At 42.9% G+C, this 16,721-nt stretch overlaps 1 protein-coding gene, 1 long non-coding RNA gene and 1 other non-coding gene across 5 annotated transcripts in view; 2 read left to right on the top strand and 1 right to left on the bottom strand.

The window, feature by feature from the left end:
* Nucleotides 1-251: 251 nt before the first annotated feature.
* Nucleotides 252-12,938, bottom strand: TTI2 (TELO2 interacting protein 2). 2 transcript variants are annotated; one of them, XM_072635223.1, is made up of 7 exons: nt 12,028-12,938; nt 7,634-7,820; nt 5,963-6,055; nt 4,295-4,482; nt 4,063-4,206; nt 1,564-1,726; nt 252-411 (listed from the first exon to the last, which is right to left on the bottom strand). In XM_072635223.1, exons 1-7 carry the CDS (start codon nt 12,606-12,608, stop codon nt 307-309), a joined length of 1,461 nt encoding a protein of 486 aa, XP_072491324.1. In that variant the 5' UTR covers nt 12,609-12,938; the 3' UTR covers nt 252-306. The 2 variants fall into 2 exon arrangements, with proteins under 2 accessions (XP_072491324.1, XP_072491325.1); XM_072635224.1 differs by lacking the exon at nt 5,963-6,055 and having other exon boundaries at nt 12,028-12,853.
* A 255-nt stretch (nt 12,939-13,193) lies between these two features.
* Nucleotides 13,194-16,721, top strand: part of LOC140520858 (uncharacterized) — a 34,345-nt gene continuing 30,817 nt past the window's right edge. The window contains exon 1 of one of the 2 annotated variants that reach the window (XR_011972677.1): nt 13,194-13,413. This is a non-coding gene — a long non-coding RNA (uncharacterized lncRNA). The remainder of the gene's footprint in view (nt 13,414-16,721) is intronic. The other variant, XR_011972678.1, reaches the window with a different exon arrangement.
* On the top strand, nt 13,196-13,299 carry LOC140521916 (small nucleolar RNA U13). The gene has a single exon (XR_011973183.1). It is a non-coding gene; the product is annotated as a small nucleolar RNA U13 (small nucleolar RNA).

The following is a 16,721-nucleotide window of genomic DNA, read 5'->3' as shown; positions in this document are numbered from 1 at the left end:
GTCTGACACCGAATTTGAACTCAGGTCTTTCTAACTACAGGCCTGGCATTCTATCCACCAGCTGCCTAGCTGCCTTGATTTCACTCCTTTTTGCTTAAGACTTTTTTTACTCTTCTTGGTCCCTGCTCCTATGGAGTAAAAGGGACAAAAGCAACAAGCCACCCTATTTCCAGTCCCTTTTGTATTGAGTGGGTAGGGAAGACACAGGAATCCTTTTCTTCAGATTAATAGAAGATGAAGGAAAGGCAGCATTTTATCTTCAAAGTAAGAAAATATATTTATTTTTTTAGAAGGCAGTGTGTCTGTCTACGTTCCAGCTTCGTTTGTTCTTCCTGAAAGTTGTTGTACTTTTCTAATACAATCTAGTACCTTGGCATCTTCACAACTTTGGACAGCTTTCAATAGCAGACTCTGAAACAAACCAAAAAAAACAGGGATGCTTTGATGTTTTCATCTACCCGGGTTTATTGATTCTCCTCTTCTACATCTCACCTCCAGTCAGTAGAAACAACTAAATGACATTCTACTCTAGTTGTTCTTGGAGTGGTTGGAACAGATTCTGATTTAATGTGGCAGCATACCTTGGGAATTTTCTGCTGCCTTATGGACAGAAGCAACAATCATGTAAATCATTTTGAGGTTTGGCAGCTAACATGCAAGAATTTGAATACACAGATGATGACAAACATTATCACACAAGCTTTCTGAGATTTGTGTAGGTTAATAAAGTTTAAAACAAAAAAAAGTGCATGTAGAGAATGAGTGAAACTGTTGAGAAGTTACCCTGTAACCAAGCAGTGGACCTGTATTCCACTGGAAACAGATCAGTAAAAATGTACAGCACTATGCTGATTTCATTCTGCTCAGCCCTCACGGCCTAGTGAGCTTCAACTGCTTATACTTGCTGTTGGTGGCATATATTTATTTTTAAAGAACAATTACTCTATTGAAAATGAAGGAAATGGTATTTAAATTTTATAAATTATTAATTGTTCAGAATGTCTGTCCATTCTAGCCCAGGAAAAAACTGCTGTTGGAAAGGTGGTCTGACCCTGACTCTTGTTTAGCTTCTGGCCTAAGATACTCTTAATGTTTGTAAAGAAAGGAGTTCCTAAATCCTACTGTATGGTAACTTTTACCTTCTAGCACTGGCTATATTTATGAAAACTTGCAAGGGGGAGAGATCTGAGGGCATCTGCAGCTTTGGTTTGAAAACAATTTGCCAGTTTATAGATATCCACAGTTTTATTTCTAATTCAAAGTTTGACTAACAAGCAAACAAAAGTGTTTCCATTTCCATATCTACCCTTTTCATACAATAATCACATGGGTTTAGGTTCTATATAGTTCTCATATGTATTCCTTCAAGCCATACCTTCTGCTAATCCCTTGTCTGCTACCACTGTTCAAAATACTTATCTTGAGGGGAGTGGTAGAGACTTGGAGGGCCAGAGCTAGGCAACAGGTAAGTAATATACATATCCCTGAATAGCATCTTGGAGGCTATAGTCAGTCCTATGCATCATCACCAGAAATGACATTTAGGGGCCACTTTTTACTTACCGTCACTTGCCCTGAAGAGCAGTGGTCCAGGAGAATTAGACAGTCGGTGGCCTCCTGTAGCAGGGCTGTCTTCACAGGCTCTGGTGTTAGGCTCTGATCCCTTGCCACATCACATACCATTTTTAGGAGGGCCTTCAGGAAGACTTCTAGTCTGCAAGGAATCCTGAGTCCAGGGATATAAGAAAGTAGTTGTGATCAAACTTATCAATCAGAATAGTAATGTTGGAATAATACTACAGTTAACATCCACTGCTTACTATGTGCCAGGCACTGTCCTAAGTGCTTCACAATCATCTCATCTGAACTTCACATCTTTTCAAGGTAGGTATTTTTATCATCCCCATTTTATAGATGAGGAAACAGGCAAACATAAGTTATGTGACTTGCTCAGGATCAGCCAGTAAGTACCTGAAGTCAAATTTGAACTCAGGTCTTCCTGACTTCAGGCCCAGCACTATCCACTGAGGTATGTAGCTTCCTATTAACTATTTTCTTTGCTTCATTTTTAAGAGGAAATGGCAAGGCTTAACTGAGGGTACATGATTTGCCTAGGGTCTTCCAGTTAAGTCTGAGACATTGTGCCCACTAGAACCCAGGTTTCTTGACTGTTCCATTACTTCACGCTGCTATCTCGTTTACGTGACCTATATTTCCCAAAACCTGGCCAAAGACAAACCAGCCTCTTCCATTGGACCTAATAGACCCCTGGGCTTGGGAATGATGGCTCACTGCCAAATTTTGGTACTAGGACACTTTTATCTACCAGATCGAGAGCTGAAAAGGGTTTTGTCATCTCTTGAGGGGTTCCAAACCTTATTTTGTTTAATGTATGTCAGATCCTCCTGGCAGGCTGGTAAGACCTACTGACTCAATTTTTAAAAGCTCATAATTAAAATGACAAATTTCAGTGAAAAATGTACTATTTTTCCTACCTAAGTTCATGGACCCCCTGAAATACAGACATGTACATCCTGGATTAATTTAACCCTCTTTTTATAAACAACAAAAATCACACTCAGGTTAAGTCACAAAGTAGCTTGAGTCTGAGTTCAAATTCAGGTCTGATAATCTCATTTCTGTTATAGTACCAGTATTAGAGAAGGTACCTGGTGCTGTGGTAAAAATTTTTTAAAAAATTTTATATTTCATAGTGACATCAGTAAGAATCCATCCGTTAGCTAATAACACATCCACATCCTGATATATGCCAGCTAATCTTTCTTAAACAATTAGGATTACTTCTCTTTCTAAGCTTTTTCCCTCAAAAGCTTACAGTGATTTAATGGGATGAGTGCTGGACTGGGACTAAATCCTGGGTTCAAATCCTTCCTCAACTACTTTTTGATAGTACGAGCCTAGGCAAAGCACTTGACCTGGAAGAACCTGTTTCTTTCCTCACAAGGTTGTTTTGAGGACCAAATAAGATAATGCATGTAAACTCTGCAAACTCTAATAGTACATAGAGATTTCAGTTACTGATTTATATGCAAACTCATGTCTGGAATGAATGCTTCTCCACCAGTATTTCTTCCATCCCCAAAGGGTAGCCTTTGCTCCAGCTACATTGGTTTCCCCACCTACGTGCACCCACCTTGTCTGCCATATCCACTATCCATGCATTCCCACCTTTGTTCTTTTGTTAATCCACTACTCAAGCCTGGAATCCCAACCTTTGCCTATTTAAATCTTTTTCATCCTCCCAAACCCTGCTCAGGACTTACCTCCTTTGGAACCTTCCTTGACTAATCTGACTGCAAAACTTTTCTCTCATGTTGAATCCCTTCAGCACTAATAAATAAGTGTAGTAAAAACCATAATCTCATATCATTCTAATTCTGTTCTTTCACTTACTCATGTCTACATTTTTTTTTTCCTGGAGGAAACCTGAAGGAAAGAACCCCAGTATAAACAGGCTTACAGGTCTGGCTCTAATGGAGGCTGGCCATGTGGGTCTAGTTTAGTGTCCTTTGTTCAACTGGGCCCAGGTTAGGAATGTTAGGAATATGACAGAGTGGGTAGAGAACTGAACTTGAAGTCAGGAAGACATGGGTCCCAGTGCCACTCAAAGGAGACTAGCTTTGTGACTATGCAAGTCATTGGACCCTGCTGCACTTGAGGAAGTTGGACTTGGTGACTTGTTAGATCTCTGGCTCTAGATCTATGACCCCTACTCCCCTACCCCTGGCATGACTGGGACTTTGAAGAGAAAGGGGTGGTTAGAGAGGGGGCAGCCCTTGGTGTCAAGTGAAGAGAAATAAAGGCAGCCAGCATTGGCATGGAAACAGGTCCATGCACTCAAACTCAGAAATCTCTTCCGTCTCTAACCACCTTTTCCTTGAGTACTAATCATTTTCAAACATTTAAAAGAATTGTGAATTTTTACATGGCATATACTAAATTATTTAAGTTGTAGCCACTTCTGGGGACAGTTCTAAAGAGACGAAAATTAGGCTTTTCCTAGAAAAGAGAAGAAAAAGCCCCCTTTTCTGGCTTTCATACCTTGGCCAACAGTGCTGGATAGTAAGTTTAAGGGTTTCCAGTATCCTTAGCCTGGCCTCCTCCTCGGGTCCATCGTAGACTTCTAGGTATCCTATAATCACTTGCTCCAGTCTTCTCAAGTGTCGCACTGTCAGGATCCCCAGTCTAAGAATGAAAACCAACGCTATGAATAATGACAGTAACTAAGGGCCATTGAAAGCAGGCAGATAGAAAACAGAACCCAGGATCTTGCCTCTGTACAAAAGCAGGCAGGTTCCTGGCATAGGTTCTTCGAAGGAGGAGGCGATACTCAGGTTCCATATAGGTCAGGATCAACTGTAGCACATCATCACAGGGACCAGTGGGTCTGGGCTCAGCGGCCTTCCACTGTAGTGGCCTTTCCAGGACAGGAAACAGGTCCAGCAGACACTCTAACACTGCCTGAAATGAGAAAGAATGGTGTCCCAAAGCCTTTTTCCATTCCTGTTTCTTGGCACTTGGGATATTTCCATAGAGTAGGAGGGCTCTAGGAATGTTGTCCTTCAGGGCTCATGCTATGGGACTAAGAAGAGTTTCACAGTGAGATCTTTCTCGTAGTTCTAGCTGAACATAACTCCTTGAAGGGATCCAAGATGGTTCTGGTTTATAACAAACTATCATAAGAACTCTTTACTTCTCTACCCACTCTTATCATATTCTGAACATGGGAACTTGGGCGCAGTTGAACAGAAGACCCTAAACTAGACCCGCACAGCCGTCCTCTATTATAGTCAGACTGAAGCCTGTTTATACTGGGTTCTTGCCTTCAGGTTCCCTCTCAAAGAGAGAGAAAAAAAATGAAGTCATGGATAAATGAGAGAACACACCTAGAATAACAGATTATGGTCTTTATAGCACTTCCTTATTAGTGCTGAAGGGATTGAACATGAGAGAACAGTTGTGGAGTCAGATTAGTCAAGGAAGGTTCCAGGGGAGCTAAGTCTTGAGCTGGGCTTGGAAGGATGGAAAATATTGAGAGGAGTCTAGAAAATCCAGGACATACTTCTCATCTTCCCTTCCCTCCTTTCCATTCTGACTGGCATGGGAGTGCTGACCAGTTTCAGCCCTGAGCCACCTCTATCCCCTTAGGCATCCTTGTGACCTGAGCTCTGGGACCTCACCCACTGTCTCTTAGCCCTCCTAAACTCAACGAGATCCAGCGACCTCAGCTACCCTGGCAGCAGGGATTAGATGGGGGGGATGGGGGGGTGGGATCTAAGTAGCTGCAAAGAATAGAAATGAGGTGGGGTGAACAAAGGGACTATTCCTTGATAGTTATCCATTCAGTGATTAAAAAAAGGAATTTTGTTTCAATTACATGATCACACCTCTCCAACTGCCCCAAGAAAGAGACAAAGCAGTGCCTGGCAAATGTCTGACCATGAATCCTTTTGTGGAGAATTTGGAATGTGGCTATCTCCTTGCATTTATATATTTTCACTGGAGATGACCCACGATGAGGTAATTGGATCATGTTTCGTCATCCTGATGAATATCTGGTCACTGGATTCAGATGGCTCTGGAGGAAAAGTGAGGCTGGTGACCTGCACAGCCCTCCCTCACTCAAAACAAAGTCAAGTGCAAGTCATGTCATCGTTTCTCTGATGTCATGGTCTTTTTTGGCAACGAAGGACACACACACATACACACACATACACACACACACACATACACACACACACACACACTCATTTTCACTAGTTGACATTTTCACTGGATTTTCTGAATCAAAATGGGAACGACTTTTAGGTATTTATAACCTGGAACAGCTATAAATAGAATCCAAAATGTAAATCATCTGCCAATTATTTCTGCTCAGTCAAGCTATCTTTTGTCCACACTTGAAAAACCCAGATTTAGGCTTAGAAGCAACTTCAGTTACCTGGATAAGATCTGGCTCTGGCGTATACAGATGATTGAATAGGGCATGGTAGATGACTTGGGATCTGTTAAATTGGTGCAAATCAGCAGCTGGCTGCAATGAGACAGAACCTAATTAAAGGAAAGAGGGCCTGACGGGGTTATATTCAGCCTTTCAAGCACCTTTCCTGTACCACAGTGACACCGTCAATTGTTAATTACTTGAGGCCTGATTATTGAATCTAAAATTATGGAGGCTACTTTTGATTCTGTCTTATAGAACCATAGTGAATCTGAAACATAAGGTGAAGGGACCTTAGAGATCAGCTACTCCACACCCTAGTTATATCGAAATGAGGAACCCGATGTCCAAACAATGCCTTGCTTAGTCACAAAGCTAGTTTGTATACAGCCAGAGTTTGAACCCAGGTCTGATGACTTCTAGTTCATTTAGCAACATCACACTGCTGTCATCCTTTCAGGTCATTGTACTACCTGTGATTACTGCCATCCATCAGGTGGGCAGGGAAATAAATTCATTTGTTTAAATTTCATTTCATAGCAAAAATATGAAGAGCTACAAAGTGCCTAACTGGTTATCCAGTCCATACTCCTCATTTTACAGATGAGGAAACTGAGGCACAAAGAAGTTAATTAACTTGCCCATGGTCACACAGCCAATGCCTATGGCTGGATTCAAACCCAGGTCTTCCTGAATCCCAAGTTCAAGGCCCCAACGGTTGGGCCCTGCTGCTTCAACAATTAAGAAGACTTTGGTTGGATAACTTCTGTACATGTTACTTTCTTCAATACAAAATAAGAGGAATGAGTTAGATGATCTCTAAGGTCCCTTTTGGTTCTAAATGTATGACCTTTAATTATTCAGGAGAAATAGCAGAAAAGATTTCCCCATGACTACTAGAAATACTATTGTGCTATATGTACTATAAGAAATGATGAGCAGGATGGTTTCAGAAAAACCTAGCAAGACATATATGAAATGATGTAAAGGGAGGGGAGCAGAACCAGCACAATAACAACAATACTGTATGATGATCAACTGTGGAAGACTTTGCTACTCTGATCAACACAATGATCTCTAGCAGTTCCAGAGGACCTTTAACAATAAATGCTATCCACCTCTGAGAGAACTGAGGAACTCTGAGTGCAGACTGAAGCATACTTTTTTTTACTTTCTTTATGTTCCTTGTTTTTGTGTGTATGTGTTTTCTTTTGCAACATGGCTAACGGGGAAATACATTTTGCATGACTTCACATGTATAATTGATTTGCTATTTTCTCAAGGAGTGAGGGAGGGGCAGTGTAGAGCGAGAGAATTTGGAAAATTAAAAAAAAAGAGAATGATAAATTAAAAAAAATATATTGTAATTGGGAAATATTTGACAAAATAAATAAAAAGATATTTTTTAAAAGACATCACCATGAAATGGGTTAGTCCATATACTGAGAATGAAACAAGAGACACACATTGATACTCCCAAAGATATATGTAAAAAAGAAGGGAACATCTTCAGTGTATCGAGGACTTGTTCTGGAAGATTTTCAGGACAACCTGTATTAGCATCGCCCAAGACGGTATTTGCAATCTGCACTAGTGAAGGTAGGCCTACAGCGCACAAATCCATTAAAGTATCCTCTTAACCTGGATGTGGGATCCCTGGCAATTGCTTACCACATTGAGCACAATGTGATGGAGGCAGTGCACACCCAAGATTTTGTTCTCAGTCTGGTAGTCATCTGAGATGAGCAGGGATGGAGGGAGGATCCTTTCCAGGTGATGACTCAGCCAGGGCCTAGTGACCTGATGCAGGGTCCATGAAAATATGTGCTTGGTGGCAGGGTTGTTCTTCCAGGATTCCCTGGAGAGGCAAAAATTGATCTGGGAGTAAGAATAACCAAAGGATCCATGTAAAACACACTATTCCTATTTCTGAACAAAAGGGACATCCAAGGAGAGCATGCACTTTCCTCCTACCTCTAACACGCTTTCCCTGAGTAACTCAGGTGCTCTGTGCTGGTCGTGAACAAAACAGCATCTTTCCACTTCCCAAGGCCAATTATCCATGGCACCGGTTGTGGAGACTAACTGATCCATCACACAGCCAATGCCTGTGGCTGAATTCAAACCCAGGTCTTCCTGAATCCCAAGTCCAGTGCCCCATCTGCTGGGCCCTGCTGCTTCAAGTAAGAAGACTTTGGTTGGGTAACTTCTGTGCAGTTTACTTTCTTCAATACCAAATAAGAGAATGCCAGATGGTCTGTAAGGTCCTTTCTGGTTTGCTGCACATGTTTGTAGATACAGTATACAGGGTGTTAGGGAAATCTCCATTCATTTTCCCCTAGTAGCAAAGGGAACAGAGTAACTAACTCTTATTTTAACTCTAACTTTAACTCTTATTTTACTTCTTTTTCCTCGCCATATTACCACGTGTTTTGTTATATACACTCAGAATCACAGATCAAGAGCTGGAAGAGAACTTAGAGGTCATCTAGTCCAACCCATTTTACAGGTGAGGAAATTGAGATCAAAGTGACTTGTCTAAGTCACAGAGCTAGTAGACAGCAGAACCAGGATTTGAACTAAAGTCCGGCATCATTGTTTTCTACCTTCTTCAGTTCTTTAGCCTTCTTCACACTGCCTCAGTTTAGGAAAATAAAGAAAAGTAAGAAGTCTTTCTATGACTTTACCCTGAGTATCTGAATTTGCTTTACTTTTACCCTAGTTCTTTTCCCCGCTTAAATACGTTTGTCTGGAAATGGTGTAACCTATTTTTTTGGACAATAGAAATAGCTTTAATCAATAATTCTAAAATCTAAATCTTTCAAACCCTAGAAAAAGTGTTTTGAAAAACATACATTTTTATGATAGACTATGCTTTAATTTTTAAAGGGCTACATAACAGATCTGTACCATAAAGGCAATTAATTCTGGTGCATATAAAACATTAAATGGGCAGAAAAGAGGAGCATTTGGGTTGGTCAGAGCTTGTTAGTAATTCTGCCTCACTCATATCACAAGACCTTTGGGGCAAGAGATAGTACATAAAATCATTTCCCCTTCAATTATTTATTGTGCCTTTTAGCCTAAAATAGAAACATATGCATGACAGGTCTAATGTCCCTATAACAGTCAAATTCACATTCTTTGTGGTGAAAAATTAGTGGCCTAAAGTCTTATTATTTAGTATAAACTACAATATTACAGAGGAGCATGAGTGTTGATGGTGTGGGTAAATGATTACAATCACAATGTGTACATTATGCCAGGGAGGACAAAATTCAAAATACTTTTTGATCAAACGTCTGCCATGTGAAGATGAATAAAGAGCAGCACAAGAGTTAAATAATAATGCTAAATAAAAACATGAGTTATGTCATAAAGGGATGTGACTTGGTGTCATGAGTCATACAAATAGCACATATTAGTTCAGAGTAGAAAAATATACCTGACCAGTCTTCTACACAGTGCTTCATGCCCCTAGGGCCTAAAATAATTCATTCCAATTTGGGAAAAATAAGTGGAATTATTAGGAAGCTTTCCTTGCCCCACGAAGGCAGTCACAGGATGATGGATAGAGGGCAGTACCTGGAGGCAGGGAGACCAAGTCTAGTCTTGGACACATACTGGCTGTGACACTTGGCAAGTTACTTCAACTCTCAAGGCAACTCTAAAGCATTTGCAGAGAAGATGTCCACCTGCATTGGTAGAGGGAAGTTCCTCATCCTAGAGCTACCTGCATCAAGGCAATCTCTCTGAGTCTTCTACCCAACACTCCTATTTCTATTCTGTTGGCCTAGGATAAATAAAGCTAACCTTCTTTCATGTGTCAGTCCAGGAAAGGAATCAAGAGACCAGGTCTCTTGTCTTATTTCTGCACTGAAGCTAGCTGAGAAAATCAATTAAAAAGAAAAGATAATGTAATATAATTCTTCAATTTTGGAGAAGAGATGGGGGACTAAGGATGCATAATGTTGTATACACTACCTGATATGGTCACTGCATCCCTGGGTTTTTTTTTTTTAACTTTTTCTTCTTTGTAACAAGGGAGATTTTAGTAGGGTAAAGGGAAGGAGACAGATAACTTTCAGAAGTTACTGTCATATATAAAAACAAAAGACAGCTATACAGTATTATAAATTTTAAAAAATTAACTTCACAGAGCCTCAGTTTCCACATGTGTAAAATATTAACAGCCTACATTTCTAAATCTGGTGTAGAAACTTATTAGCTGTGTGACTAGCCTGGGCAAGTCACTTAACCTCCATTTGCCTTAGTTTCCTCATGTGTAAAATGGTAGTAATAAGAGCACCTACCTTCCAGGTTGCTGTAAGGATTAATGTGGGTGTTTTTCCTTTGTTGCTGAAGAAGACCATGCCATTAGAGAAACGATGACATGACTTGCACTTGACTTTGTTTTGAGTGAGGGAGGGATGTGCAGGTCACCAGCCTCACTTCTCCTCCAGAGCCATCTGAATCCAGTGACCAGATATTCATCAGGATGACTGGAGATGACCCAGGATGAGGCAATTGGGGTTAAGTGACTTGCCCAAGGTCACACAGCTAGTGAGTGTCAAATGTCTGAGGTGAGATTTGAACTCAGGTCCTCCTGACTCCTGCACTGGTCCTCTATCCACTGCACCACCTAGCTGCCCCCCAGAGGATCAAATGAGATCTTTGTAAAGACCTTAGCACAGTGCCTGGAACATAAGAGAGCACTGATGATATGCTTAATTCCCTTTCCTTTCCTTCCCTCACTTCTAATTCAGCATCCTCTTGGGAAACAATGAGGTATCCTGAAAGGAGCACAGACTTGAAGTCAAGGAGAGACCAAGGTTTGAATCCTGGCTCTATCTCCTACTAGCTTTGTGATGCTGGGCACTTACACATCATAAAATGATAATGCTATTTGCCTGACTACTTTTATACGGTTGTTGTGGAAAAAACACTTCATGAACTTTAATAAAAAGAGCTTGTATTTATAGTCTCTGTCAGGCTTCCAAAACACTTTACAAACAGCATCTCATTTTCTCCTCCTTTACACATATGTGTAATGTTTATGTAACCCTTAATTTGCACTGGGCACTGGTTCAGTTGTGTGACCCCGTGAACCATAGCATTCCTGGCCCTTGCGTCCTCCCCTATCCCTCCTTGTCTTCCCAAGTTTGTATTTGCTGCTTCCATGACATATCTATCCATCTCCTGATTTCTCCTTTTCCTTTTGTCTTCAATCTTTCCAAACCTCAGGGACTTTCCAATGAGTTCTGTCTTCTCCTTGCATGGCCAAAGTATTTAAGCTTCAGTATTAGACCTTCTAGTGAATTAATATCTTTAATTATTGACCGATTGATCTGCTTCTTGTCCAAGGGACTCTCCATTGTCTTCTCCAGAATCATAATTTGAAAGCATCAATTTTGGGGTGCTCAATTTCCCTGACAACCCAACTCACAGCCATAGGTTGCTAGGCAAGGTGATGCCTCCACTTCTTAATATGACGTCCAGATTTGCCATAACTTTCCTTCCAAGGAGCAAGTCATTTCATGACTTCCATCCCCACCTGCAGCGTTCTTTGAGCCCAAGAATATAAAATCTGACACTTTCCATTTCTTCTCCCTCAATTTGCCAGGAAGTGAAGGAACCAGTTGCCAGGATCTGAGTTTCTTTGATATTGTTTCAATTCAGCTTTTACACTCTTCACGACCCCTGTAGGGTTTTCTCGGCAGATACTGGAGTGATTTGTCCTTTCCTTCTCCAGCTTATTTTACAGATGAGGAAAGGGAGGCAAACAGGGTTAAGCGACTTGTCCAGGTGTCTGAGGTTGGATTAATTCAGGTCTTCTGACTGCTGGCCCGGCTCCCTCCTGGAGCTCTATTGTCCACTTCTCCACCTGGCTGCCCCTCACTGGGCACGGTGGCAAGCCCTGGACAATGACTGTTTCATGTGATCCTCACAGCACCCCCGGGACAAACAGAATTGGACGTGCCTTGCCCAGCCTCTGACCCCAGATGCTCCTAACCCCGGGCTCTAGGATGCCAAAGGAAGCCCACCGAGGGGCCTGGGGTACTCACTTGGTCAGCTCTGGCTTGAGCAGGCCCATGACCGCTGCGAAGCTGCCGGCCTGGTCCTCAGTTTCTCCTCGGAGGAACTCTGCCACGGACCCACAGCCGGTGACCCTCAGCAGCAAGGCCAGCACCTCTGCGGCCACCTTCCGGGATGCGGAGCTGGTCCAGGGGCGCTCCTGGCAGTGCGTGACGCAGAAGAGGTAGAGGTGCGGGGCGGCGGGGCGCAGCGCGGGCACCGCGCCCGGCGGACCCGGCGAGCCCGGGGCAGCCTCTATCCCCTCCAGGAGCCGGAGGAGGACGGCCCCGACGCGGGCCGCTCGCTCTGCCCGGCCGGGTGCCGGGGCGCTGCCGCCATCCTCTTCTTTGGGTGGGGCTGCTTGGCCGCACAGAGCTCGGACCACCCGTGCCAGCTCTTGGGGAGCCCCGGGATCCCCCTGCAAGAGAGCGGGCCAATCCGCGGACGCTATCAGGGCGTCCAGCTCCTGGAGCGCTGGGTCCGAGCCGAGGGCGGCCTGGTCAGTGAGCCGCTGCAGGAGGCCGGAGAGCGTCTGCCCAGCGGGGGCTCCGCGGGGGCTCTCCAGCTCCATGCGGGGGCTGTGGCCAGAAGCTAGCCGAGACTCCCGGCCGGAAAAGAAGGATGAAGAAACCCCAGATCTGGGTAAGGGCGGGAGTAGCTGCGGCTCGCCCAGGAGCTCAAAGAAGATCAGGCTCCCCCTAGCTCATCAAGGAGGAGAGAACTCCCCCGTCTTCCCCGCTCCAGGCCCGGTATACACGCTTTAGTCCCGGCCCTGGCTAGCTATGAAAGTCCTCCTCTGGCACCTAGGCCTGGAATAACTAATGTCGTAAAGCACCATGCCGGCTCCTTCCAGTACCGTCGCAAGGCTCAGCCCCGCCTCCTCCCCGGGAAAGAGAAAAGCGAGGAGGAAGGGGAGGGGCGGAGTTTCTGGTCGAATATATTTGCATATGTAATTACCCCCTCTCTTCGAGGCGTCTTCCTTTTTTACCTTCATCACGTGAAAATGAAAGATTAATAAAAACTTTTTAGGCAGGAATTTCGTTTTTTACAAGCTTTAGAACTTCTAGATTCTGAATAAGCATTGCAGCTGTAAAGTCGCGCTCAGCGAAATGTTAATGGCGGATTCTGAGGGCTGTTGATTGGGTGCCAGAGATTTCGATCCTTCTGGTTCATGCATATGATGAATGGGGTTTCACGCGCCTGCGTGAGATGTACCGACCTTGCTTTTCTTGTTACGCACAAGGTACATGACCCGTCTGATTTGAACCAGAAATTTTAGAGTCTTGGTTTCTAATTTTGCGTGTTACAATTGTAGGTTGTTGTCATATCGTGGGGGGAGAGTTGAAGGTGGCTTACTTTGCGTTTGGATGTTGAAGGTGAGAAAATAGGCTTCATATTTTGTAACAAGTGGTGTGTTTTACACGGTTTTGCTCATCTATGGTTTAGTAGGTTGGTTTCTCAAATGTGCTTCTGCATTTAACCCATTTCAGTATGTGTTCGTTGAAGTATATGAAAGAAGTCTAGCCTCACACATATGTAAGTTGGAAGACAGAGAAATATTGCACTAGGCAAGTAGCGTCAATATTATGAAAATAGTTTTGACCTCCCAGCTCCCGTGAACAGGTCTCAGGGACGCTCAGGATGTCTCGTTCTCCGTTTGGGAACTGCCAAGCTTCAGGTATTATTACAGATGAATACCCAGACCCAGAGAGGGAAAGAGTTTTGACCAAGAGTGCAAGAACTCTGCTGGAAGAATTGAGAATGAAGGACTTTGGGGAACTGGAGGAGAACTAGACAAGTTAGACAAGCATTTTGTAAATACTGTTTTCCCCAGGCACTGTGCTAATGTCTGGAGACACCAAGAAGGGGAAAATGTGTCCTCTGCCTTAGTGAACATACATTCTAATGGTGGTGACAGCGCGTAATTAACTTTTACAGAGAATGTTTATACAGAATGGAGGGAAGGCATTAGCAGCTGAAGAATTGAGAAAGACCTCCCTGCAGAAGTGGGGGGTCTTAGATCTTGGAAAGGAGAACCCTCCTCATCCCAAACACCCTTCTCTTGCAGCTGTGTTTCATTGGCTTTTGGGTCTGTGCCTCTTTCTGTAAAGTGGGGTGTGTGTGTTGGGGGTGGTGGTGGTGGTGGTAGTTTAAGATTTTCCCTATTAGTAAAAGAAGAGGACTGGACTATATTGTGTCTGAAGTCAAACAGTCCATATGGTTCTTTGATCCTTAATATCTCTCAGCCACATTGTTTTCATTCACCTCCCCCTCAGTGGAGGTGGGAGGAATTGCTATGACCAACAGATGGCAGCAGAATCCCCAAGGAAGGCTAAGGCTGTTTCCCACCAAAGCAGTCAGAGATGTGTGGAAATGGGGCAACCACAGGCATCTTATAGCCTTGGAACAGTGTTCTGCTTACAATTTATCACCTGTAAGCCTTTGAGCTAATCCATGAAAAATCCACACAATATAGTGTATGTAAGCTCCACTTCAGCCAGTTCCCTTCCCTGAACTTTTGTAGTCTGTTATCAGCACTCTTGTCTTTTGACTTGTTTTATCTTTTGTTAAAAATCTTGTTAATGTCTGTTTGTTTATTGACACGTTCCAGTTGCAAAACATTTGATAAAAGCCTTGCCAGCATGAAACTTAAACATGAATTGACTCAAGTTCAAATTTGAGTTCTGCTGTGAACTTTCTTTCTGACCCTGGGGAAGTTAGTTTTCCTCTCTGAGTCCGTTTTCTCCTCTAAAATACAGGAGAGGGGCGGGGATGGAGAAGGGGTTGGAAATGATCAATAACCAACCAATAAACATTTATTAAGTGCTTATTACATGCCAGGCACTGTACTAAACACTTTACAAATATCTCATTTGATCCTCACAACAACCCTATAAGGTCCTCTTATTGTCCCCATTTTATAGTTGATTTGGAAACTGAGGCAAACAGAGGTCAAATGATTTGTTTCGACTGACACAGCTAGTCAATATTTCAGTCTAGATTTGAACTTGGCTTCCTGATTCCAGGCCCATTGCTCTATCTGCTGTATCACCTAGCTGGGCTGGGAGGAGAGACCCTGAATCATATGTGATTCAGAACTAAAGGGCTCAAGATGAGTGGAAAGAGCTGATGACCTAGTGAACATGCAAAAATTGCAATTGGCTGTTCTCTTGGTATCATGTAACTCCAGTGGGGGTAGGGGGAGAGGAGGAGGAAAGGTTCTTCTCTACCGCCATATTACATGTACCTTCTTAGTGGTCCACCTGAAACCTGTTAAAGACCTTGGCTTAAAAAGGCCAAGGTCTCCAATTGCATTCAGAGCCATCTCCAGTCTTCCTGATCTATATCTTGCCCCTAGACCCAAATGACTCTGGAGGAGAAAGAGTCCAGTTCATTGGCATGTCATGGTATCACCTCCCTGATGTCACGGTCTTCTTCAAGAACGAAGGACAGACGATAACAACATTACATGAGACACCTTGTCAGTGAACTTATCTAGGTGCTATAGTCCCTGTTTACTGTTGCCTCCTTTGATATTAGTTCTTTAGTGATCTTAGGTGATGGAGTATTTGCTTTAAGGTGGCCATGTTCAGGATTGTAGCCAACCTTGTGAGTGTGAAAGACCTGAGAGATTCTGGGCTAGAGACGCCTGGAAGCGGAGGTGGTAGATGTCAGAGGCCCTGTCTCAGAGAAGATGACTGCCAACATGTGGACTGGCCCACTCTTGGCCTGTTTTAACAACAGATATGTACTGAGAAATCATTTGGGAATTGATGTCCAGCTGATGCAAAATATAAAATGTCTTATTAGTAGTTGTGAAAACTGCTTCAAGTTCTGATTATATTTGCATCCTAACAATTGTAATTATTGTAGTTATAAGTTACTGAATTCTGTTCTCATAGTTCATGTTAATGGAACTCATTTATGCTTAGTATTTCTTTGTGTGGAAGAATAAATTATCTCTCCCATATGCTGACTCGTATTGTAGGTTAAGTACCTCTTTTGCCTCCCCACTTTTGCCGACAATTGTCTCTCCCTGTTCTTGTGAGCCATAATGCAATTCACTATAATTAAAATTATTCTTGGGGTAATTGTAGTAGAAAACTTAACAAGCCAATGAGAATAAGAAAAGGAATCCCCCTTCTCACTAGAGTCAGGCTCCAGAGGACTGAATCTGGTCCAGATTGCATTTCTAGGTACAGGGACAAATGCCCAGCTCCTTTGAATCCAGCCCAGAGATCCCTCTTAAGGCTAGATGTGAAGCGGAGAGGAGGGTTTGTTTTTGAGGGTTAATTGCAATCAACTCCAAGTACCTTTTTTAATATCCTTGTATATGTTTGGGGAGGGGCATATACACATTTTTTTTTTCTTTTTGAACTAAGCTTGCTTATCCTATTGTGTTGTATGTGTCTGAAATTCCATTAGGCTTACTCTTACTCTTGGCAAGAATCCATTAGGGAAATTTTAGGTGCCCTGTGGTGCAGAGACACAGAAGAAATTTTGGCTGGACCCCCAGTTGGATCATCTTCATGTGCAGGGAACCCTGTGAAACTTCTACTAGTCACATGTGAAAGAAAAGCCTGGAAATTTTGTCCAGGCTTCTAGTTAGATCACTTTATGGCACGGAAGAATTTCCAGTTCACTATGAACACTGTGTGTTCACTGTCTTGAGAGCAATTCCTTT

Source organism: Notamacropus eugenii, chromosome 1 (genome assembly GCF_028372415.1).
Source record: "Notamacropus eugenii isolate mMacEug1 chromosome 1, mMacEug1.pri_v2, whole genome shotgun sequence".
Lineage (NCBI taxonomy): Eukaryota > Metazoa > Chordata > Mammalia > Diprotodontia > Macropodidae > Notamacropus > Notamacropus eugenii.
The sequence above is the reverse complement of the archived record's forward strand: the minus strand, read 5'-3'. Positions and strand labels throughout refer to the sequence as shown.

What these genes read in the sequence shown, in the direction of transcription:
- TTI2 (XM_072635223.1), bottom strand. Translation starts at nt 12,608, where the DNA reads ATGGAGCTGGAGAGCCCCCGCGGAGCCCCCGCTGGGCAGACGCTCTCC. An exon ending in ATCACATTGTGCTCAATGTG is followed by an intron (nt 6,056 to 7,633) that starts GTAAGCAATTGC and finishes GTCTCATTGCAG; the next exon opens with CCAGCTGCTGATTTGCACCA. An exon ending in GCTCTTCAGGGCAAGTGACG is followed by an intron (nt 412 to 1,563) that starts GTAAGTAAAAAG and finishes GGTTTGTTTCAG; the next exon opens with AGTCTGCTATTGAAAGCTGT.